Source organism: Camelus dromedarius, chromosome 19, assembly GCF_036321535.1.
Source record: "Camelus dromedarius isolate mCamDro1 chromosome 19, mCamDro1.pat, whole genome shotgun sequence".
In the NCBI taxonomy this organism is placed as follows: Eukaryota; Metazoa; Chordata; class Mammalia; order Artiodactyla; family Camelidae; genus Camelus; species Camelus dromedarius.
The window spans coordinates 20,927,005-20,952,307 of NC_087454.1; the positions used below are offsets into that span (position 1 = coordinate 20,927,005).

Below are 25,303 nucleotides of genomic sequence, written 5' to 3' on the forward strand. Positions count from 1 at the left end.
GTTTCATGGAAAGAAGTGATATTCCATGTTAGGGAGCCAAGAAACCACATTTTGCAGTTGTGAAGCAGAGTAGAGGGTAACTATTAAGTGTTGGGTGGAAAAGATATTTTTGATATTTTTTCATGCATCTGCGGGAAGTCCCTGCTCAGTTTTGAAAAAGGAGGAAATGGCTATGACACTGAACTCTCCCTGCTACTGATGCACAAGTACCTGTGGTGGACGAGATGGAAACTGTGAAAAAGTCCATGAGCCCACCTGCTGATGGTCATAGGACACTTTGAGCGAAAGTCGTATTATCACATGCTGATGACTTTGCTCTAGAGAAGCAGCACTTCCAGATGTATTCTCTCTCGACTAATCACCATGACAAACCTGGCATTTTTAACTGCTGAATCTACAGCACCTAGAATAGCTCTTAGCACTCAATAACCAGCTAGGCAATTGATTAATAAATGAATAGGAGACTAAGAATTAGTGAGTTTAAGAAATATAAGGTCAAATTATCAGGACCTAAACTTTGTTCTACCTAAGTCCAAATCCCAGGAAATAAAAAATATTAGTTTTTCTGAGATCAGAAGTGTATATGGAATAAAAGTTGAGAGAAAATTCATTCTATGAATTTCACACACCGCAACTTAATATTTCCTCTTCTAGAGGGGAAGAGGGTGTAGCTCAGTGGTAGAGTGCATGCTTGGCTTACGCGAGGTCCTGGATTCAATCCCGAGTGCTTCTGTTAAGGGGAAAAAATAAATAAATTTTAAAAGTCACTTATTTTTAAAAAGTATTTCCTCTTTTAATATTCTTCCAATACAAAGAAACATTTCACTTAATCAAGTTACTCTGGAGCTCAGTTAATGAATATACATTGCAGGTTGGAAAAAACAGTGTTCACTGTCATGAGGTCAGAATTCTGGGGCCTGATCTGTAGCCTGGACCAATGACCTATTCTTTTGAGTTTCTAATTCTTCATCACTATAATTAGGGGATTGAATTATGTGATTTCCCATGTTAATGACTAACTGGTTCCTGGAATGTGATCAATATTAATAAATATTTAGTTTTTATTCCATGTCACTGATCATTTTAGTAACTGAAAATAATTACAGAAAGGGGAGGGACATGGTCTGAAAACTGACTTCAACAAAAAATGAGGATAAATTTTTAATTATCCCAGAGAAAATAGTTCCTCAGCATGGCCAAATAATATTAACTAATGCAAATGTTAGTCAGTTTTCAAGCATCCCTTTGAGATAAGACAAGGACTTTGTTTGTCAAAACTCTCCTTAGGGTATCTGTGTTCATTGTAATTCAAGAGCTAGCCAGCACACTGCTAGTACACCTAACACAGCAATGAAATGGGATCTTCACCCTTGGAGTAGGAAATACATGTCTTCCAAATTAGACAGAAATCTTTGTAGCTTAATTTTCATCATTCCGTATTCACTTTCTAATCAACTGATTAACTGACCATGTAAGTAAAGTTATTAGTTATCCGCTGGCAATACCCTGAAATGCTTCTCTGAAAGCCTGGAATGAGTTCTTCTGTTTCTAAGGCAGATAGACAACTTCATACTATTCTAGGCTTGTCAGTTCCTAGTCAATGGTGAAAAAGCGGAAATTCTTGTTTTATATATGAACAAGGAGATCGTACTGCATGCAGACAGGAGTAGCCTTAAGTAGGATTTAGTGAGGTTTCTTATACGTATCCTTAAACTATAGGAACATCCATCAAGGAAGGAGAGAAATAACCAAGTGTTCTGCCAAACTGCAGCACTGGAAGGAAAACATCAGTGGTTGTAACAGAGCTCTACTTTATGGCTAAAGACTTGGCCCAGAGGGCAACCTCCGTATACACACAATGTATACGGGGAATTGGTCAATGCCTTCTTTGATGATCTACCATGCACAATAGAGTATTTTGACTGCAACACTGACTCACTGTTGTCAATTCCCTCGCTCCCTTTCAGTGGGGTTACTAGATGCTGGAGGAGCTTCAGGGCTTCTAAAATCCAAGTCCATAAAAAGTACTGCAGGTCACATTCTTATTTGTTTTAAAAAATAAAAATTAACACACTACTTTTCTTAGTATATAGTAATACTTGCTCAATGAAGAAGACTGAAAGTCCACATAATTAATAGAGACAAATTAATCTGTCTCTGCTCCAACATGAGATAATCACTATGACCATTTTAATGTATATTTCAGTCTTTTTCCAAAATTTATAATCTCTATTTTTTATAAAAGTAAGTTTATAATATAGATTTTTTTATCTTGCATAAATTGCTTAACACTGTATTTTAAATGATTCCCCATGTCTTCGTTATACTTTTACAAATGTTTGTTAAGGCTTTAATAATTATTCATGAAACCATGTGCCATAATTTTACCCACTCTAATTCATGGCTATAGTGGCAACATGTTTTATTAATTAAACTTATTATTTTGAATAATTGTAGATCCACATACAGTTGTAACAAATAATACAGAGAGATCCTGTATGCCCTTTATACAGCTGACCCAAATGGCTGCTACTTAAAAAATTGTTGTATAATGTCACAACCAAAATATTAACATTGATACAGTCAAGATACAGAGCATTACCATAATCACAACAAACGTGCATGTCGCTGTTATAGCCACATCCGCTTTCCCTCTCACCCCCAACACCCATCTCCAACCCTCACTTTAACCTCTGGCAACCACTAACCTGTTATTCATTTTTATGATTTTTTTTTTCACTTCAAAAATGTTATATAAGGAGATCAACAAAGTAATGAACTTCACTGACCTGCTCCCCAGCAAAACTGATGGAAAGTAGACAATCATTTAAAGCCTCTGGTTTAAAGTCTAAAAGAAACAGCAAGCAATAAAACATCTATTTAAAAAAAATCTATAAAAATTTGGTAAGAAAGGTGAGAGTCTGTGGTATTTGACCAAAGTAGCTGTCTCCTTGTCCACTTCCAGCTCAGCAAGGCAGAGACTCCACTCCAGACTGCTGCAGCCAAGAGCAAGGGCTCCCCTCTCCCCTCAGACCAGAGGACTTTCTTCCCAAGAGAAGCAGGACCTCATCATTACTTGTCCTGTCTTGAGCTATCAGTTGCTTAGGCTAAATAACAAATAAGTGCACTTTAAAGAGGTCCCAGCTTGTGCCCAACTTCCAATAGTGGAACACAGGATCCACCTTGAGTGTGGCATGTCAAAGTCCTGGGTTAACCCTCCAATAACCCTTTCCTTGGCTGATGAGGGTAAGGGAAAGGCAAGCCAAGAGAACATCAAGTCCCTGGCCATCCCCTCCGCAAAGAACTCAGCCCCCAGAGTAAGGGAGTCACCCAAAGAGAAGCTTGCCATTGTCCCTACCCTGGTTTTGGGGCCCTGGCTCAGATATTTTGCCTGGGAGGAGAAATAGGCCATGAAACAGATATCGCCATGAAACAGACACTTCCTTTGGAAACTTCATTTGCAATAGAAATGGAGAAGTTTAAACCTAAAGGCACTCTCATGAGCAGTAAAGGCTATGATGAAAAGCAACTGGGAAGCAATTCGTGGATCTAATGAAGATACAGCTTGCACTACAGGCTGGCTAGTTTGCAGATAAAAACCGGGGAACAAGACAGCTGAGAGGTGCCCTCCCAGGGCCAGAACAAATATCAAACACTGACCTCAGAAATGATTCCTCAGAAGGAGTCACAACTTTATTGGATTCATTTATAGAGGAATTTATGCCTCAGGGCACTGTGGAAATCAATGGCTTTTGGGGCACCTAAATATATAAAACAATTATTAACAGATCTGAAGGGAGAAACAGACAGCAATGTAATAAGGGTAGGGGATTTCAATATCCCTCTTTCAACAATGAATAGATCATCCATATAGAAAATCAATAAGAAAAAGTGGACTTGAGTAAAAATTTAAACCAAATGGACCAAATGGACATATACAGACTGTTCCATTCAACAGCAGCAGAATATACATTCTTCTCGAGCACACACAAAACATTCTCCAAGAGAGATCATATGCTAGGTCACAAAACAAGTCTTAACAATTTAAGAAGACTGAACTCATATCAAGTATATTCTCTGGCCAAAATGGTCTGAAACTTGAGTATAAAAAGAATGAGATTGGTGCAGGGATAGACTTACAGACAAATGAACAAAAACAAAGGGCTCAGCACCATCCCATCCATGCACTGGAGTTGGCACTGGAATTCACTTAGGAAATGGTGCAGTTTTTAATAAATCATCCTGTGAGAACTGGTTATCTGGAGGGAAAACTCAACATGAATATGAACAAGAAAAACTTTTAACTTCTAGTAAAAAATTTAGAAGTTTACTTTTATGAACTTAGGTAAGGAAGCATTTCTTAACAGAAATATGATAGCAAAAAACATTTTAAAATATTGATAATTGACTTTATGTTTCTTAAAATTATATCAACCACTTTAAAAACTATGTAACAAGTTGGATGAAATCATTTTAATATGTTATTTATACAGGATATTGAGATTAAAGAACTGAAATCTAAATCCTATAAATTTATTTCTATCTAGACTTATGGATATTTTTATATATATAAAAATAATAAGGAACTTAATGTCACTGGAAGGGCTAGAGCTAGATTACAAAAAGGAAACACAGCAGGCCAATAGGCATGTAAAGATTCCCAACTTAGTAGTAATCAGCAAAATGCATTTTTAAACCACCAGGAGGTACCATTTAATTCTCAACTGATGGACAAAATGAAAAAGTCTGAAAATACCAAGTATTGGCAAGAAAGTCCATTAGTGAGATTAATTATACACTGATAGTGGAGGTATAAATTCATACAACTAGTTAAATCCAGTAAAGCTATAAAAACACATACAACACACAGCAATTCTACTCTTACATGTGTTCTAAAGACCTTTATACATGTGGACCAGGAGACATGCACAAGGATGTTCACAGAGGCAGAGATGGTAATAGCAAACAAATAAAAATAGAAATAACCAGAATTCTATTATGGAAAAAGTTCTCAGAAAGATTCTCAGAATCTCTTTACCATTTACTAAGGATCCACAGAACCTTTATGGGAAGAGATCATTCAGATTAAAATGCTCAGGGCAAGGGAAGACATCAGTGCTTTTCACTGAATTACTTGGCAGTGCAGTTGGTCTCCCATGACCAACCCCACAAAGCCAGTCACATCCTGGGACATAGTAAGGACTCCCATATTAACGAGATCTCAATAACAGAGATAACTAGCAGAGAAATTTGTCACTTTCAGGATTGTATTGTGATCTCCAGACTCACCAGTTCACAGGAATGAGGAAGTATAGAAGGGAATAGAGATGCTGCCTTTCAGTCTCCAAGTGTCAAAAAGATTCCTAGTCTCAAATTTAAATTAGGCTTTAGAAAATCTACTAGAAGAAAGAGATTACAGAATTTGTAAGCTTAGTGTTTTGATAATGCCTCAGCAAAAGCAAGAAAGATAGAACAAACTACAAGTGAGAAAACCCAAGGGAGCTAAAAAATGAGCATTTTGTGGTACCATCGCTTTTAGAAAATTCTATAATGCAGAGCAAATTAGGGCTGCTTGACCAGTTTTTTCATAGGGTGGAGTGAAGGAAGAGATGGCTCTGGCTAATTTAGCCCAGGCCCTGAAGGGTACACTATTCCAGAAAATATACTTGTGCCCTCACTGATGGCCCAGCTTATGCACAGGGTTTGAGGACTGGCCACCAGCAGGGGGCTTTTTTACTGCCGGGACTCCCAAGCTGGCAGTCATCACGGTTCCAATCTCCATTCAAGTGTGAACTGAACAGATCCCGCCTCCTTACCATTCAAAACTCCAGTCTCTTCAGATATTGAGACAGTGGCCCTAATTCTGACCCAGAGCTGGACACAGTCCTCACTATCATACCAAATAATTTCAGATCCTTCCCATTGTAATGGATTTCCCAAATGCTTTTTTTCCTACCATGAGAAACTTCTACAATGTTGTTACTAATATGTTGGATTCATATGTTCAGAAAGTGCCCTGTAAAATATGTCTTAGTGAAAATTGCCTTCATGATTGGGTGTTAACCTGCGTTCCTCTGATACACTTACGTACAAATAACTTGTTCTTATGTTCTTTCACACATCTTGCGTGAAGATTACTGGCGGATTGACCAGAGACTATATTGCTGTCTAAAATTTACATGGAAAACCTGAGAGAAACTAATAATCCATTTGATGCTTGCAGGAAGTGGGGAGCTATTTGGGAAGTGGTTATTAGGCCAGGGTTGTGGTTAAAGAGGAAGGATGATGACATAAATCTTTGCATAAACCGCATTTATATGTAATCATGATGTATCATAAAATACTTTTCTTTCCAGCTAATAAGATGAAGGAAGAAAGGCAGCGTCATTTGTCTCTGGCAGAGTAAACTGTCAAGAAGGCATACTCAAAGCTGGGAAAGAAATTCCGTTTACATCTCAGTTCAGTGAAGTTTGTCTGTGGAATTTGAATATGGAGCATTATGTAGAATTTCTGAATTTCAGAAGCTCTCTGCCCATGCCATCTCCACTGTGTCTATTCCCTCACTTTCTTCTTCTCCATCAGGATTTCATGATCCCCTTGGGATCGTAGACACAAACTAAGTTTCCAATCTTAGTTGAGCTTTCAAGCCCACTTTTCAATCCTTTCACATACCTTTATTCATTTTTTTTCACTGAAGTATAGGCGTATTAGCTTCAGGTGAACAACATAGTGATTTGACATTTTTACAGATTATTCGTTATAACTTTAGTCATTTCTACTTCTCATTTCCCTCCAAAATATTCTTTTTTTTTTTCAGTCTTTTACCTCATGGAACTAAAATAATTACCACTTTGCACTTCACAAAGGGAAAAGAAGATACATGAACACTCCCCAATCTCATGAGCCTTAAATTCAGAGCCCATGAACCCTGTGGTCCCCACGCACAGATAGAAGAGCAGTATTGATGTTCACACTATTTTTGCTGCAAAAGGAAACTTTTAGAGGAAATGTCCAGTTTGTAGATAAAATACAGCAATTTCTGTGTTGGAACTTCTAGGGTTGGGTGTAAGCCTTGACCCTTTGGCCATGTTTAGCAATGATCTCAGCTCAGGAACATTTCTTTGGTTTTTGATAAAGCTTGAAAGATTTTTTAGCCTCAAAGTGTTTGAGGCTATAAGATTTCTAAGTCTCACTAAATAAAATTTCAGATTCTTCAGCTGATCATCAAAACTCCAAAATATCATCCATTTAAATAACCTGAAGATAAATTATTCTGGATCTCACCAGGAGTGTTCATCCGTGCATACATGAATCAAATACTGTGTCAGGTATAAGAAACAAAGGAATAAAGAAGACCCTTTTCCACTCTTAAGGAGTCCACAGAGTAGAGCTTAGTCAGCTGCAAAAATACAAATTTCCATTTCTTTAGAAGAGTTAAGTGGGTGGTTTTACAACTGGTCCAGTGCCTGTGAGGGGATGTACAGCACCAAGGGCCCTCTGTGCACAGCGTAGTACAAGTGTCCCCCTGGCACATCACCCTGAGATTAAACTGCCTGAGTTTGAATCCTGGCTCCACCTCTCACTAACGGTGTAGCCTTAGGCAAGGATTCAACTCCTCCGTGCTACAATTTCCTAACTGATAAAATGGGGAAAGGAAGTAATAATAATACACCTACCCCATGACATCATGAAGATTAAGTAAGTTAATATAGTAAAAGCACTTCGAAGAGTACCTGGCATACAGTAAGCAGGCAATGTATTGGGCATTATTGTTATTATCATTATTAATTATCACTATCATTATGGCTGGAGGGTAATCTGTCAATCTATCTTCTTATTCTCAGTAGCCTTGCTAGTTTTCAATACATCTGGGGAGAAAGTCTCAGAATCAAAAGCCAAAAGAAGCCTGGCTTTCTTTATGATGAGGAGAAAGGAGAGATGAGAAGGAATTTGAGAGGAACAGCTATGTCGTGCTTTAGAGTCTGCCATTGTTCTAGGTGAGGGAGGGTATAGCTCAAGTGGCAGAGCACATGCTTAGCATGCACAGGATCCTGGGTTCAATCCCCAGTACCTCCTCCAAAACATAAATAAATAAACAAACAAACAAACCTAATTACCTTCCTCCCACCCTCCCAAAAATGTACTAGCTTCTGCCATTGTTCTAGACACCTCCAGGAAACTAACTAGATCCCAGACATCTCGAGAAATAGCTGGGTCCATCCCTTCACCCCATCCTGATTTCCTTTCCACCATCTACACATCCCAGAATTTGCTGGTTGATTCTAAAACTGCAAAAATCAGGTTCACACCAGTAGTTTGAACTCACAGTTGATTTTACGAGTCTATGCAGTTTCTTAAGCAGAGCCTACACCATGAGAGCCAGTCGGCACATCATGAAACTCACTGGGGACTGAGTGGACATAAAGAAATAAGTATCCTCAGCATTTCCAGAAGTAGAAATACTTTAAGAAGTTGGTATTTATGGCTGTCATTTCCCTACAGGTATGTAGGCATGAGCCCATCCTTGGTTTAAGTGCAACACCTGATCATGACCTAGATCAGAAGGGTGATACATGTTCCCTCAGCTGACTGCTGATCCCCTCACTGCCTTTTCATATGGAACATATTTTAGACAGAGGAGCAGAGGACCTTGGAAGGCACACCCATGGTGTGAGTGCTATCTACACTTCCTCATCCCAACCCCCACTCTCCACACCACCACTCCGCTCTAGCCAGGCTTTGGTGACAAACTTTGCAGAAGTAGGGTTTAAGTGAAACAAAAATAAGACATTGGAAACTTTCCCCTCAGGCAAATTAAAATATCTTGTAATAACCTTTAACGAAAACTAATATGAAAACAAATATATATATATATATATGTATATGCATGACTGGTACATTGTGCTGTACACCAGAAATTGACACATTGTAACTGACTGTACTTCAGTCTTTTAAAAAGGGTCCCAAAAATAAATGTAATAATGTAATTTTAGATCAATGTATTATTAAAAGTTGTATTATCAGGTTTATTTTAAAAAAAAATATGGGAGGCAGCAGCATTTGTCTCTGGCAGACTAAGCCATGAAAGACTGTAAGAAAAAGAAAAAAGTATCTGTTAACAAGGGAAAAAAATATAAAACATTGTTATACATTTAGCAAGGAATGTAAAGAGTCAGTGAAAATACTGCAAAACTTTTCTGAAACCACAAAAGAAGATGAATAAGTGGAGGAGAATACATTATTCCGAGAAAGGAATATAATAGTAGATTTAATGCAGTTTCAATCAACATCTACCTGGGATATCATGTTCCCAAAAATCAGTATGAAAAGTACCTGTATGTACAAGACTGCTACTCTATTGAGCAATTTTTAAAAATGATTAGCTTTCTTCTCCACTATATTGCTTAATTTTCAATTTGCTGTTTCTTTTCTGTATCATTTTGTTCTTCTATGGACATGATTTATTTCATTACCTCTGATCACCATATTAATTATTATAGTTTGGACCTAAAGAAATAAATTCAAGAGACAGATTCAAGATACTGGGGGATGGAGGGATGGGGGGCAGGGAAGCCCATCCAGAGTGGCTTTGCGGCTCTGCTTAACTCCCACCCTACCTACCACCTCTTGCCCACAAAGAGAGCATAAGCTAAACTAGGATTTATTGACAAAGAACATTTGCAGAAGTCGTGTCTAAGTGGCACAGCAATCTGTCATTGGACATGTTCTCTCCAGCCAATGAGGATCAGATATAGGACAACATCACTTGTCTCTGGAAAACTAAGCTATCAGAGAACCCACAGGAATAAAGCTACTGTGTACAGAAAAAGTGTCTGTCTTCACAATACAAACAAAATGTAATATGTAACAAATAACAAATATAGCAAAATTTTACTAATGTAACATGAAAAGCTGAAAAGATAACTATAAATCAAATGCCACATGAAATTCTAAAATTAACAGTGTGATTCTAAAAGTTAGTAAGCATGATGGTAACTAGGCAAAACAAACGAACACTTACTAATTTCACCACTTTGATTTATAATTACTCTCTTCTCAGCTATGCTGTTTAATTTTCAAAAGTGTTTCCTTTTCTAAACATGCGTGGAAGTAATAATTTCTCAAATATTTCTTTAGTTTGAGGGGATGAAATATTTCTAAAGTCTGTAGTTGGAAGGAACATACAAGTACAAATTAACTCTCCAGCCCCACACAATATAAACAAAGGGAGGCAGGATTTCATTATGTCTGCAATTTCCAGGGAAGAACCTGAACACTTGCATTGTAAATTTCACCTTACTTCTGACTGTAAATTTACAATCCCTTGTCATCTCACAGCCAGCCAGTAGTGTAAGTGGTATATGTGAGGTATTTGAGAAATACAAGGCTGAATAAAATCCTTCTCAAAAGTCTATGATTGCCTCACATGCTGTAGCCTGGATGTGGGGTCTTGATAAATATATCTACTCTCTCCATAACAGAAACTCAAGGTGTCACCTGCAAAAACTTGTCTCAGTCTTTCAAACTCCACTGCCAAGCTCTTCCTGGCTTATGACAGCTTATATTCAGTTATCTGAAGGACCACAAATTTCTCCTTTTCAAACCCAAAGATCTAGGTGGCTCTAAGGAAAATAGATGCTCATTTTATTCACTATATTAATCCATGGGGTGGGGAGTGAGAAAACAAATTTGCATATTATAGTAGAGTAATTGCAACATCATCTCTTTAATGTTGATGTTACTGGATCATCGCTAATTGAACTGTTCACTACCCAGCCACATCCTAAAAGCTGAGGACTTACAGGTCACATGATCTCCTAGACTCAGAAAGAAGAAGGCCAAGTTGGCAGGAATAGGGGAAGAAAAGCTGTGTGCTAGATTGACATGGTTAGTTGAATCTGAGTTCTAGGCTTGTATATGTATCTTGTCCAGACTTTGCCCACTTAGGAAAAGTAAGATCTACAGATTCCCAAAGCACAGCTTCTATGTTTAAAGTGTCTAGATGATTCTACAAAAATGATTATGGTCCATGGTGAACCTCTCCAAAATATTAGTGGCATTGATTTCATGAACTACTGATATTTTGCTTTGAACTTCAACAGCTTGACTAGATTTTCTTTCCTCACCTACCCCACCTCTCCTTCTACATAGCTGTTTCTCCCTTAGACAGGGTGTCTCATGCTCAGCAAAGAATTTTTTCACTTCCATCCTGAGTTTCCTACCTTTCTAACTTAGGAAATTTTTGGCCTCAGAATAAAGATCTTAACAGCTCACTCTGAGAGCATTGAGTCTTTCTGTTGGCATCAAGACCTGAGTGCCAAAATATTATGATTTCAACATATAAGCAGTACAAAAATAATTAATGAGCTATTTAAAATTCTTTTTGTTCATACTAAGTCTTTGAACTCTGGTATGTATTTGACATGCATAGCACATCTCAATTTTGACTACTCACTTTGCAAGTGTTCAGTAGTCACGCTGGTGCGCGTGTTGGACGGTGCAGGCATAGATGATAAGTGAAGAGAGTTGCAGAATGAGGTATATGAGAATCTGGGATTTCGAAGTTGAGCACTTCCACTTTTAGGACAATGATTTTAAGCCTAAGAGCCTCAAAGGCTCTTGCTGGACTCCACCTTTTATTTTTCCATAAATTAAGGATAATGCTGTACCTGCCCAACAATGCAGGTGTGAGACTTTAACAAGATAGCATCCCTGAAGTGCCTGCCATGCCATGGGTTATCCAAAAACAGTGGTTTTCTCACTGGCTGCTCCCCAACTCCCAAACAGCTCCCATCCATGAGCAGTTACCAACCTTAGCCAGGACTGAGGCTTGCCATGTTTGAAAGCCATACCAAAAACATCTTTATTTAGAGTTGTAAGTTGTGTGCCTTTTATAAAATCTTGACCAATTTTCCAATCCAAATCAGGAAAGGAATTGTTCAGAGAAAGGTATGATGCTCTGTGTTCCCTTAAAGTGTAACACATGTAATTAGATGTCAAGGATTGAAAACCTTAATTCAGAGCCCAAAATGACTGTAAGAGTTTTTTTTTTCCCCCAGCTTTATTGAGATATAATTGACATATTACATTTGTAAGTTTAAGATCCAAATTCTCTTGATTGCTATAGCTTTTTCTTTCTAGTAAGTCTTAAAACCAGGTAGTTCTTCAATTTTTTTCTTCTTTTCTAAAAATTGTTTTGGTTCCGTGGGTCCTCTGCATATGCCTATCTCCTACATAAATGTCAGAATTAGCACAGTAATTTCTACAGAAGGAAAAAGGGGGAGGGGAGCAGAGGGGGTTATAGTCTGCCTGGGATATTGATTATGACTGCTTTGATTCTATAAATCAATTTTAGAGAATTGACATCTTAACAATATTGAGCTTTCAAATTCATTTCATATATATATACACATATATATGTTTTAGATCTTTTTAAATTCTCAGTTGTATTTGTGGTTTTGGATTCAAAGATTTTCATATTTTTCATTATAATTATTTCTATTTATTTTATGGGTTTTGATGTTTGGTTTTTGGTATTGTTCCATTTTTTAAATTAAGGTATAATATACATATAGTAAAATTCACCCTTTTAAATTCAAATCTCAGTGAGTATTGACAATCAAGATGAATAGTTTCATCTCTCTGAAATAGCCACCTCTGTCCCTTTATAGTCAACTCCTCTCCCCATCCTCATAGTTTGCTTCTGCAAATATGTCATAAAAATGGAATTATATAGTATATAGGTTTTAGAGCATATTGACTTGAAATTATCATGCTGTTGCATGAATCTGTAATTTGTTCCTATTTATTGTTGCATATCACCCCATTGTATGCTATGGCGGTTTATTTATCCATTTCTTAATGGAGGGACATTTGGGTTATTTCCAGTTTTTGGTGATTAAAACTTAAGCAGCTTTGTTTTCTTCTAGAAGTTTTATGGTTTTAGGTTTTTCCTTTAGTTCTCTTATTCTTTTTGAGGTATTTTTGTATGGGATGTGAAGTAGGGATCAAAGTTTATTATTTTGCATATGAATATCCAATTTTTCCATCCCCATTTGTTGAAAATCCCATTGTCTTTACACTTAGGCCAAAGATAAATTGATTGACTATATATGGGGCTAATTATCAATAATATTCTGTTCAATTGATAATATACCTGTCCTTTTACCAGCACAAGACTGTCTTAGTGTCTTTGGTTTTAGAGGAAATCTGGGAATCCTCCAACTCTGTTTTGTTTTTTCAAAATTGTTTTGGCTATTCTTTTTGTTTGTTTGATTTTTGCCTTTCTACATAAATTTTAGAATTTCTTTGTCAATTTGTACAAAAACTTCCTGCTGAGAATTTGAATAAAATTGCATTGAATCTATAGATCAAACTGAGGACATCTTAAAAAGATTGAGTCATATTATAAATGGACAGGGTATTTTAGGTCTTCTTTGATTTCTTTCATCAGTGGTCCATAGTTTTTATCATGTAGATTTATATATATTTTGTAAGATTTATATTTAAGTGTTTTATGGGTTTTGGTGCTATTTATATAGTACTTATTTAATTTATTTTTCAATTGTTTATTACAAGTAAATATAAACAAGATTGGTATTTGTATATTGATTTTGAATTGGTGACCTTGACAAACACAGTAATTGTAACAAATTTTGTAGATTGTTTGGATTTTCTATTTCTTTGGAATTTTATACGATATATTTGTCTGTGAATAGAGAGACTTTTATTCTCTTCTAAGATATATGTCATTTATTTATTAGTTTATTTTGTCTTACTGCACCTGTTAAGATACGCAGTATGATTTTTTACTTGGAATAGTGAGAGCAGGCATCCTTTTTCTTTTGTTCCCAATTTTAGGAGAAAAGCATTTAGCCTTTTTTAATTAAGCATCATGCTAGTTATAGTTTTTAACAGATATCATTTATCAGGTTGAAGACATGCTGAGAATTTTTAATCATGAATGGAGGTTAAATTTTGTCAAATGTTGATGCAGCCACTATGGAAAACAGTATGGAGGTTCCTCAAAAAACTAAAAATAAGACTATCATATGATCCAGCAGTTCCACTCCTAGGTGTGTATTCAAAGAAAATGAAAACACTAATTCAAAAAGATACATGCATGTCCATGTTCATAGCTGCATTATTTACAATAGTCAAGATACGGAAGCAACCTAAGTGTCCATCAACAAATGACTGTATAAAGAAGATGTGGTATATGTATCCTATGGAATTACTCAGCCATAAAAAAAAGAATGAAATTAAGTCATTTGCAACAACATGGATGTACCTGAAGGGTATTATGCTTAGTGAAACAAGTCAGACAGGGAAGGTCAAATGCTGCATGTTATCACTTACATGTGGAATCTAAAAACATAAAACAAATAAATGAATACAGCAAAACAGGAACAGATTCACAGATATGAAGAACAAACTAATGATTATCAGTGGGGAGAGGGAAGGGGGAGGGGCAAAATAGGAATGGAGGTTAAGAGGTAAAAACTACTAGATATAAAATCAACAGGCAACAAGGATGTATTATACAGCACAGGGAATAGAGCCAGTATTTTACAATAACTTTAAAAGGAGTATAATCTATAAAAATATTGAATCACTATATTGTACACCAGAAACTAATACAATATTGTAAATCAACTATACTTCAATCTAAAATTTTCTGTTGAATGCTTTTTCTACATCTATTGAGTATATTGTGGGCTGTTTTTTATTCTACTAATACAGTAATTTACATAATATTATGTTGAACAAGTTTGCATGCCTGTAAAGAATCCCACTTAGTCATGATTTATCTTTTCTGTAAATTCTTCGATTCTATTTGATAATAATATTTCACTTAATTTTTTAAATTTTTAATATCTGTCCATGAGGTATATTGACCTGTTGTTTGCTTTTCTTGCAATATATTTGTCAAGTTTTAAGAAGAGGGAAATGTTACTCTCATAAAAAAAATGTTAGTTAAGATATGCTTTCTTTTTTTTAAGTTACATAACAATCCCAGTAGAATTGGTATTATTTCTTTCTGCAGTGTTTGGTGAAATTGCCAGTGGAGTCACTGGACCTGGGGTTTTCATTGTTGGAAGGTTTTTAATTAAAACTTCAATTTTTTAAATAGAAATTAAATTATGCTACCTATTTTTTCTTTTCTTATATTTTCTTATTGAAATATATCTGACATATAACACTGTGTAAACTGAAGCTGTACAATATTAATTTGACACATTTATATACCATAATATTATTGCCATTGTAGTGATAATTAGCACATCTATCATATTACAAAATTATCCTTTCTTTTTCTAGTGATTAGAATAATTTTCTAGTATCTTAGCAAGTTTGATTATTATAATACAGTGTTCACTATACTATACATTAGATCTCTAGGACTTATTTACTACTTGTTGCAAGTTTGTATCCTTAATAATTTCATTTATATGTAGAATCTAAAAAACAAAACAGATGAACAAACATAACAAAGCTGAAACAGAGTTATAGAGACAAAGAACAAACAGGTGGTTGCCAGAGGGGAGAGGGCTAGGGAGAGAAAGTAAGTAGTGAGGGAGATTAAGAGGCATAAACTTCAGGTGCAAAATAAATGAGTCACAGGTATGAAATGTACAGAAACAGAGTCAATAATTATGTAACATCTTTATATGGTGACAGATCACAACTAGATTTGTGGTGCTGATCATTTTGAAATATATAGAAATATAGAATCACGACATTGTGAAACAGGAACTAACATAGTGTTGTAGATCAATTATACTTCAAAAACAAACTCATAGAAAAATGGATGAGATTTGCAGTTACTAGAGGTGGGAAGTCGGGGAAGGGAGAATTGGACATAGGAAGTCAAAACTTCCAAACTTCCAACTATAAGATAAATAAGTACTAGGGATGTCATGTACAACATACATTACATCTCCATCTCCTTGCCAACAGTTGTTATCTCTTGTCTTCTTGATGATAGCCATTCTAACAGGTGTAACATTATAGCACATTGTGGTTGTCCCTTATGATTATTGACGTTGACCATCTTTTCATGTACCTGTTGGCCATTTGAAAGTCCTCTTAGGAAAACTGTCTATAGTTCCTCTGCCCACTTTTTAATCTCATTTTTGTGGGGATTTTTTGTTATTGAGTTGTTAAATTTTTTATATGTCTTGAATATGAACCCCTTATCAAATATATGGTTTGCAAATATTTCCCCTACTCTGTAGGTTGCTTTTTATTTTGCTAATTGTTCTTTTGCTGTGCTGAAACTTTTAAGTTTGATGCAGCCCCTTTTGTTGATTTTTGGTTTCATTGTTTGTGCTTTAAGTGTCATATCCAAAAACTCATTGCCAAGACAGATGTCAAGGAGCTTCTTCCCCGTGTTTTCTTCTAGGAGTTCTGTGGTATCAGATCTTAAGTTTAAGGCTTTGACCCATTTCTAGTTAATTTTTGTGAATGGTGTGAGATGGGGACCAATTTCATTCTTCTGCAAGCACTTGTCCAATTTTCCCAGCACTGTTTGTTAAAGAGTATATTCTTTCCCTTTGGATAACCTAGGTAGCATCCGTTGGCAAATATTAGTTGACCATTTGTGCAAGGGTTTGATTCTGGGCTCTCTACTCTGTTCCATTGCTCTGTGTGTCTATTTTTATGCCAGTACCACACTATTTTAATGCATAGACTTGTAGTATAGTTTGAAATCAGGAGGAGTGATACCTGCAGCTTTGTTCTTCTTCTTCAGGATTGCTTTGGTTATTCAGGGTCTTGTGTGGTTCCATACAAATTTTAGGATTTGCTGTTGTTGTTTATGTGAAGAATGATACTGGTATTTTGATGGGGATCACATTAAGTCGATAGTTGCCTTTGGCTAATATGGGGATTTTAGCAATATTAATTCTTCCAATCCATGAACACAGAATGTCTTTCCATTTGTTTGTGTCTTCTTCAGTGTCTTTCAGCAATGCAGCTGATAAAATCAAAAGCATTATTGAATACTTACTCACTTGATTACAAAGTCCATCTTCTTTTTACTTTATTGCTCTGGACTCTGTTGTTGTTGTGAAGCATCTTTACCTACTTCTAGATGGTGGAGGCTTGGCCCTTTTAGTAAAATTTCACCAATGCATAATAACTAGGGTTGTATCAGGGCAAAATAGTTGAAAGTCAGAACTAAAGAACTTGAAAATACACAGGTTCTTAGTGAACATTATAAATGTTAACTAGAAGTAACATGAGTTCTAGCTAAATAATTTCTTAGAGAGTTTTCAAAGATATGTTATAATGACACCATCCATTCCATTGACAATTTTAAGTATTAAATAAATGGCAGAAAATTAATGCCTTTTAAGAAAATTGTTGGACAAAGAAATATTTTAAACTGCAAATCTCATTTCCACCATTAATTCATGAATAGGGTCTTTTATTTTCCTTTCAGACAAATGTAACAAATTGGTTTTTAAATTGGCATACTATTCCTCTATCTAAGTCTAGTTCACTAATAATTTCACTTTATGTTAAAATTATGACCTGAAGACAGAAGCAAGTAGAACAAGATTCACTGTGTGACTGCAGGAAGAGGCAAGACACAGAGTCAGGTTGAAGACAGAGAGCTCATCTTCTGTCTCTTAGTTAATGACACTGCCTTGCTTGGACTTCCCCTGCATCCCACAGGATGTGAGATCTGAGACTGGACCTTCAACTTCCCATCCACAATACAATTCTGATCTTGCATGCTTAACACCCTAACTTCCTAATTTGAGTTGAATTTATTTAGCTGTAATATTAATTGGTGAAAATCTGAAGCACCATCAAGAAAGGTTTTGATCGTTTGCCAAATCATAAACAATTTCTTTAAGATACAAAGCAGATAAGTCTGGACCCAGGAAAAAGCATAGAAACATGTTACTGCACCAAAAAAAAAAAAAAAAGATGCTTCATGGTAAAAGGAGTGCATCTTAAGTAGAACCTCAAAAAATCCCTCTTGGTCCATAATGGAAGAGACTAGAAAGAACGATGAGGCCATCTATAGGATCAAATATTTATCCTAATTATGTTGACACTGCATTCTGAATCCACATGAGACATCTCCCTCCACAGGAACTCATGACTTGCCTTTGTCACATTTCAGCCCTTCACTCACCAGCTGTGTGACCCTGGGCAAATTCTTTCACCTTTCTGAAATCCATTGTCTCCTTGTAAAATGGGGATGATACTACAACATCATAAGGACAGTTGAAGAGCCCTGGGAACTTTTCAGTCCAGGTGCAGGATATTTATATCCTTCACATCAGTCCAATGAAGTGCTGTTAATGCCTTTGGCCAAGGGCCACCAGGAGTACATCTGTGGACGAGCAAGTTGGTGTTATTGTTCACTGCAGTGAAGGAGACAGCTCACCATGGGGGATCATGGGCATCTCAGTATGAAAATGTCTGAACCAGAGAGCAGCAGAACCTATTGGAGAGATGTATTAAGAGAATTATTGCAAGGAATTAGTTTACACAGTTGTGAGGATGGTCTAGGCAAGTCACATGACATTCTTAAATTAAAAAAAAAAAAACTATACAGCAAGCCAAACAGAGCTTCCTTTAATGTAATCACTGTCCCCCAAATTCTTTTAAAGGTAGATAGGTTCACCAAAACACAGAGCATAAATACTCAAGGCAGGGGAAACATTCAAATGGAAGATCATGCAGTTACCTTAGGCGGCCCTGCATGACATGGTAAGTCCTTTTATTACCCTGGGTGCAGTCAGTGGAGCTTTGGAGAGGATGAGAAGAATAATTTTCTCAACTGGATTTATAGAAGCAGAAAAGGCAGAGGTATTCCTTGGCTACCAACAGCAGAAATCCCCTGGGTCACCCAGTGTTTAGAGAATTCCACACGTGCTAGGGAAGCGAGGAGAAAGACAATTAGCCCACATATGGAGGCCAGGGAAAGGGGAGGGGCTGAGGACTGCCAGGGAAGCGATCAGTTCAAGGGAGAATTCTTGGAAGTTATAACCCAGACAATCCTGTTGGATACCTTATCAGTGATGACCTCATTTATCCATGAGACTGCTCAGAAATTCCCACCCGTCTTGTCACCAGCAGGCAGACACACATGTGAGAGGGTTCTGATTTCATACATTCCCTCCTTTCATAGAAAACTCTGTCAGGTCCAGGGGATTTCCCAACCCCGTCCAGGCCACTTAGTACAAAGTCTTCAACCGGCAACCTAGGCGTCATCATACGGGATTTTTCTGATTGGCCAAAACCTGACCTGGCAGAGTCTGGTTTGGGCGTCTTTAGAGCTCCTTCTCAGCTCAGTCCTCATCACTGCCGTGCAGCCCAGAAGAGCGACTGCTTGCTGAGACCACCTGGAGAAAAGGATGATCCTAAACAGAGCTCTGATTCTGGGGGTCCTCACCCTGACCACCGTGATGAGCCCCTGCGGAGGTCAAGACATCGTGGGTGAGTGCGCGGCTGAGAGACGTGGAGACTAGAGTTGGGGAGCAGAGAATTGGAGAGGAAAAAATGTAGAGATTGGCATAAAGCAGTAGGGGCTCCTCAAAGCGTTCTCAATATTAAGTAAATTTAAAAATTACAGTCGTTCCTCCTTCAGGAAACTAAGGTCCCACCTCACTCCCTGCGCGACCTGGGCTGTTGCGGAGTGCACCAAGGACATCATTCTGCTTCTGATACTGGATCCAGTGAAGATGTCCTGGAGGGGCCCAGGGCATTCATTCACAGTTGCCTCAAAGATTAAAGGTGTTTCCACAAGTAGATGTTTCATTACAAAAATTTCATGAACTACTGCTCCCAAATTTCTCTGAACAAACTTTGAAGCTTTTTATATATATCTCCTGCAGTTTATCTTGTGGTAAATAGTTCCATGAATTACGTGTACTATGTAGATGTAAAGAAGGGTGACCTTTTCTTAGTCTCAGATTTACATACATTTCCAGGCTGGAATCTGGCACAGGTGGGGAATGGGTAAGCGAGTCCAGCGGATGCATTTAGACAAGTCATTTTACCAATGGTCCTCACTTACCTCATTACCTCACATGTGTCATCCCACAAATAAATAAAATGGGTGTGTAGATATGCTTTCTAAGTAGTTAAGACACACAAATGTCAAAAATTATTCTTATTTTTTAGCATTACTATTAACAGGTATAGCTTCATTTTTTCTTTAACAAAACAAGAAATTTCTTTATTTTTATTTAGAATTGAGAACTTTGATGAGAAGTTTGATAAATTAAATTACATTGTTTTCAAATTGTCAGCCCAAATTTCCTGTTCTTCACCTCGTCTGAGGAAGTCCTTCAAGACGAAGAATGGACAAGCACAGATTATTTACTGTGTTCCCTGGGCCCCTCTGCCTTTGCTGTCCACCTCATCCACCTTCTCTTCATACTTTCCTTTATCCTCCTTTCCTTCCAGGATCCATCCCTCCTATCTCATGTCTCTCTTGTTTCATAGACATAAAAAGTGGGTTTGTAAATTCCGAAGTAGAAAGGGCAAATAATTCAAAGGGGAAGTGAAATGGAGTTTCTAACCTTCAGCAACTTTATTCACCATGACTACTCCCATTCTAATTTTGTGTGGTAGTGGAGATTTCTCCTGCTTCTCCAGAGAACTTTCAAATTTTCTTTCTTCAGCATCACACCAGAGAGTCCTGGGCAGCCTTAACTTACACATTAAGCACAGTGGGCAGAATGCCAAGGGCCTGGAAGCTTGTAGGGCTCCATGAAAATATTTTATTTCTTTAATTAGAAGAGAAAATGAACTTTTAGGGTAGAAGAAAAGTTTGAATTTTTAATTTAGCCTAGATTATATTTGTCTTTATACCAATATGGTCATAAAATATAACCTAATATTTTTATGGAGGAGGGTGCACTTAAGCAACAGTGCTTAGGGCTCACAAGTCATAACGCAGCCCTGATCACTGCTGATTCTGACTGCCATAAGTTGTTATCTCTGTATTTGTCAGTCTTCCCCATAATCTCTGTGATCCTAAAGGATAATAATTGACATTTACTACACATTTTTGAGCACATAGTGAGCTAAGTTTTGGGGATTCAAAAATGAAAAGACATGCTTTTGAGGGTACTAAAATTAGTAACGTTAAGAAAATGGTTCAGGAGAGCAGAAGGATTGTTGCTGAGCAGGTCAGTGGACCCAGCTGAGGCTGAAACTATAAGTGAATTGGTTCTAGTTGGCACAGCAGTGTGATGTTTTTCATCAAGAGTTGGCAGCCCAGGACAAGTTACCAGATGAAAAGAATAACTGCATATATTCATGTTTGAAAAAGGAATCAAAAATATTCATTACAAGGATAGGAGGCTTTGTTGGGGGTACTTTTAAGTGATCAACCAAGGGGGGTTATACTGGGTAAGGATGAGAAATAGACAGACTTGAGAGCAGGACATTGGGATAGAGGGGTTGGAGGTTATAATGAGATCAAAACATGTATAATAAGAGAACTTAGCTAAAAAGTCGGTAACTAAGCTGAAATTTCAGTGAACTTGAGAGTGAATTCTTCCAAAGAGTCCATGCACAAACAAGCAGATCAATTAAGTGGCAAACACATACACACAAAAGAAAAAGGGATAATGAATGAAATGGAGATGTCCAGGAAATTCTAAAAGATGATTTCATTTGGGGGAAAAAAAAAAACAGACCCCTGCAAAGACCAAGGAACATGAAAGAATAATGTCATTTGGTTTGATTGACAGCTGAGGTCAGAAGAGTATGCTGGATATGACCATCACAGAACTCATCACAGTATACTGTGCTTGCTCCTTTATTCACCTGACTCTCCCATTATTCAGTTGGCTCCTTGTTGGCAGAGACCATGCCTGATTGGTGTTTCGCTTTTTGCCTCCTGAAATGTCTGAAACCTTGCTGATACTCAGTAAATGAGGAAGGAAGGAAAGAGAAATGATAAAAGGCTCATATGCATCCAGTTAAGCTCATTTGAGTGGAGTCATACTGAGCTGGTTGTCATTCTGCTTTGGCATCCTCAGAGACATACGTTGTCCATTTGAGTCCCCGGCAAATATGTGTTGAATCAGAAAAAGAAGAAGTTTGGTAACCTCCTTAAAGAAAAAAAATAGGGTGGGAAGTGGCAGAAATCCAAAATCTAACAAAACTTCCAATTTTCACTTCAAAAGGAATCAGGTACTCTGCTTTAAAGATCACTACTGTTAGCAAAAAGACACCTTAGAAGCATTGTTTATTCTTAGAACCATGTTTGTAATATCATCACTGTCCTTGTCATAGTCTTTCTTATACCCTATAATAGAGGAAACTTTTCAAATAGTAAGTTCCTATGTGCTTTTCCTTGGTTAAAAAACAAATAAGAAAGGAATCCCTGTGTAGAAGATGTTCTGCTCTGAGTCAGCCCTGAAGGGAGAGGAGCCATAATGAGTGCGTGATTAACTGATGAAAGTGAGAGAGAAAACTTACGAAGCAGTGGGGAGCAAACTGAATCTCTGGGGAAGAAAGTTAATGCCGCGATTATTCATTCATTCCCTTCTTTCTTTTTTCTTTCCGTTATGATCTTTATCATAAGCCTATAATGTGGCAGGCACTGATTTGGGAAGGCAGGAAACAGCAGTTAAACAAGGCCTGTGAAATTCTGCCCTTGTGAAACATATGTTATGGTGAAAAGACAGACTGGATTCTAGCTGAACGAGTGACCAGCCACACTGAGGGGGAAGGAAGCAGGTGCTGGGAGTTTTGCCTAGAGATTGTGCCGAAGGTGAAGCCCACAATGTTTGAAAGTCAGTTTCTTCTGTTATTTTGTTTAATATGGTTTTTTCTCTCCCTGTTTTCCATTTTCCTGCTCTCACCCTCACTTATCAGCTGACCACATTGGCTCGTATGGCACAACTATGTATCAGTCTTACGGTCCATCTGGCCAGTTCACCCAGGAGTTTGATGGGGATGAGCTGTTTTATGTGGACCTGGAGAAGAAGGAGACTGTCTGGCGGCTGCCTGTGTTTAGTGAATTTTCAAGTTTTGACCCACAGGGTGGACTGAGAAACATAGCTGTACAGAAATCTAACTTGGACATCCTGACTAAACGCTCCAACTTTACTGCTGCTATCAATGGTATGTGTCCACCATTCTGCCTCTACTTATTGAGTCTATTTTTTCATACCAGGCCTCACTCTCTGCTTCCCTAAGCATAGATACACTTTACCACTCTATAAAATGATCTCCTTCCCAAGTAGTCCACAGATCTTCTCATAATAATTACTGAACTCTCAGCCTCTCCCATCTCAAAGATCACATATTTCCATGTAATATAAGGACCCTTTCTCCCATAACATATTCCTTGAATCCCTCAAGGAGGAGTCCCAAAGACCTCCCTCCTTAACAAGCATGCCCAAAGAGAGCATGGGGATAAAGTGCAGGCAGTGTGTAGTATTTCCCAAGGAGAAAGGATATAAAAGCTCTTGTACTATCAGACTGGGAAATGTTGGTGGCAGGCTCCCCAGGATGCAATGCTGAACCCCAGGACAGATCTGTTATCATTTCACATAAGTGCTGTTTCCTCACCGTAGAGGTTCCTGAGGTGACTGTGTTTCCCAAGTCTCCTGTGATGCTGGGTCAGCCCAACACCCTCATCTGTCACGTGGACAACATCTTCCCTCCTGTGATCAACATCACATGGTTGAAGAACAGGTATCCAGTCACAGAGGGTGTTTCTGAGATCAGCTTCCTCCCCAAGAGTGATTATTCCTTCTTCAAGATCAGTTATCTCACCTTCCTCCCTTCTGATGATGATATTTATGACTGTAAAGTGGAGCACTGGGGCCTGGATGAGCCACTTCTGAAACACTGGGGTATGTATGAGTCCCACCCCTTTTGGTACCTTCTCTTCTCCATCAAGTACAGAACATCCTGCCTTTTAGCCCTTAAATCTCATAGTCCGAAGCTTGTTTTCCAAACTTCAAGTGTTTCTAATGATATAGTTCACTCTCTTCTCTAAGCCTGGTGCCCTGGGTCTTTGTAGAATGAATACCCGCCCCATCCCATACACACGCACATGAAACAACACTCTGTATTCTGACTTCCACAACTTCACTTTTGCAGAGGCTGAGATTCCAACCCCCATGTCAGAGCTGACAGAGACTGTGGTCTGCGCCCTGGGGTTGATTGTGGGCCTCATGGGCATCGTGGTGGGCACTGTCCTCATCATCCGAGGCCTGCGCTCAAGTAGTCCCTCCAGACACCAAGGGCCCTTGTGAGTTGCACCCTAGAAGTGAAGGTAAGGATTGAGATTTGTCACAGTACAGGAGGAAGGAAAGTGGGAAGAGGTTGCGGACACAAATGTGGTTGAAAAGCTGCAGGAGAATTGGGGAAGGGCATGGTGTTAGCTCAACAGCCCCCTAGGACCCACCCTTCTTGTGTCTGTCCTGCTGCAGGTGCACTGCCCATCTACGACAGCAGAAGAGTGGATGTGTTAGACGAACCATTTTCTGGCCAAGTTCGTCATATACCTTCTCTCCTCCTACACTCCTCCTCTCACCTCTTCTCTGCTACTTAAGATGCTGTATCATCTCAAAGTTCACATATACCTCGGAGTTCTCCCTCTGACTACCTGATAATTTTTTTCTGACCTTAATTGTTGCACACCATGGAATCCCTGGGATATTCCTCCCAGTTACCTAATCCCTAGTGACCCTGATCTGATATCACCATGGAAGCAAAATTTCAAGTAAGAAATAAATTTTAAAAACTTTATTGAACTTTTTCCTGTCTTTCATCTCAGCACTAACTAGGACCATGTTTCCTTATGCCTTAGGCCCCTTTAATTTGATTTCTCAGATTAGATTTTATTGCCAGTAACACAGAAGCATCCTGTATAGACTAATAATATGTTGATATCTTAGCTGAGGTTAATAGTTCTCTCTTCCTTCTGTTCCCACTCTTGGCATTGCCACCTACCCCCGTAATTTAGGCATCAGTGAAAGTAATATATACCCTTTTTCCTTTGGTATAGGTTTCTTATAGAAGAAATACAAAAACCAAGAAATAAGTCTGTGTTCATTTTAACATATCTTTTTAAAGTTGTGACCAAGAAATAGTAGAAAGGAATTTTGAATTTCAAAAGTACCAAAAGTCAAAATTTATTCCCAAAACTTTAAATTTGTGAAGAATGAATGATGATAGTAGAAGCATTCCTCTCCCCTCCTCACCCTTAAGGAGATAAAAATTCTCTAGGCAGAAAAAAAGTGAAATTCAGAAGAGGGTTAGAATAAGACATAATGCAGGTATCTGAGAAGGACCAAATACTTTG

General features: G+C 37.8%; 1 protein-coding gene and 1 long non-coding RNA gene across 2 annotated transcripts; one reads left to right on the forward strand and one right to left on the reverse strand.

The window, feature by feature from the left end:
- Positions 1-18,106: 18,106 nt before the first annotated feature.
- On the reverse strand, positions 18,107-19,184 carry LOC135318616 (uncharacterized). Its single transcript, XR_010376847.1, has 3 exons — positions 19,034-19,184; positions 18,710-18,897; positions 18,107-18,463 (listed from the first exon to the last, which is right to left on the reverse strand). It is a non-coding gene; the product is annotated as an uncharacterized LOC135318616 (long non-coding RNA).
- Positions 19,185-19,301: 117 nt separating this feature from the next.
- Positions 19,302-24,747, forward strand: LOC105101412 (SLA class II histocompatibility antigen, DQ haplotype D alpha chain). Its single transcript, XM_010994593.3, has 5 exons — positions 19,302-19,461; positions 22,861-23,109; positions 23,565-23,846; positions 24,097-24,271; positions 24,429-24,747. The coding sequence occupies exons 1-4, from the start codon at positions 19,380-19,382 to the stop codon at positions 24,249-24,251; spliced, it is 768 nt and encodes a 255-aa protein (XP_010992895.2). The 5' UTR covers positions 19,302-19,379; the 3' UTR covers positions 24,252-24,271; positions 24,429-24,747.
- Positions 24,748-25,303: the final 556 nt, after the last annotated feature.

What these genes read in the sequence shown, in the direction of transcription:
- LOC105101412 (XM_010994593.3), top strand. Translation starts at nt 19,380, where the DNA reads ATGATCCTAAACAGAGCTCTGATTCTGGGGGTCCTCACCCTGACCACC. An exon ending in CGGAGGTCAAGACATCGTGG is followed by an intron (nt 19,462 to 22,860) that starts GTGAGTGCGCGG and finishes CTCACTTATCAG; the next exon opens with CTGACCACATTGGCTCGTAT. An exon ending in CTTTACTGCTGCTATCAATG is followed by an intron (nt 23,110 to 23,564) that starts GTATGTGTCCAC and finishes TCCTCACCGTAG; the next exon opens with AGGTTCCTGAGGTGACTGTG.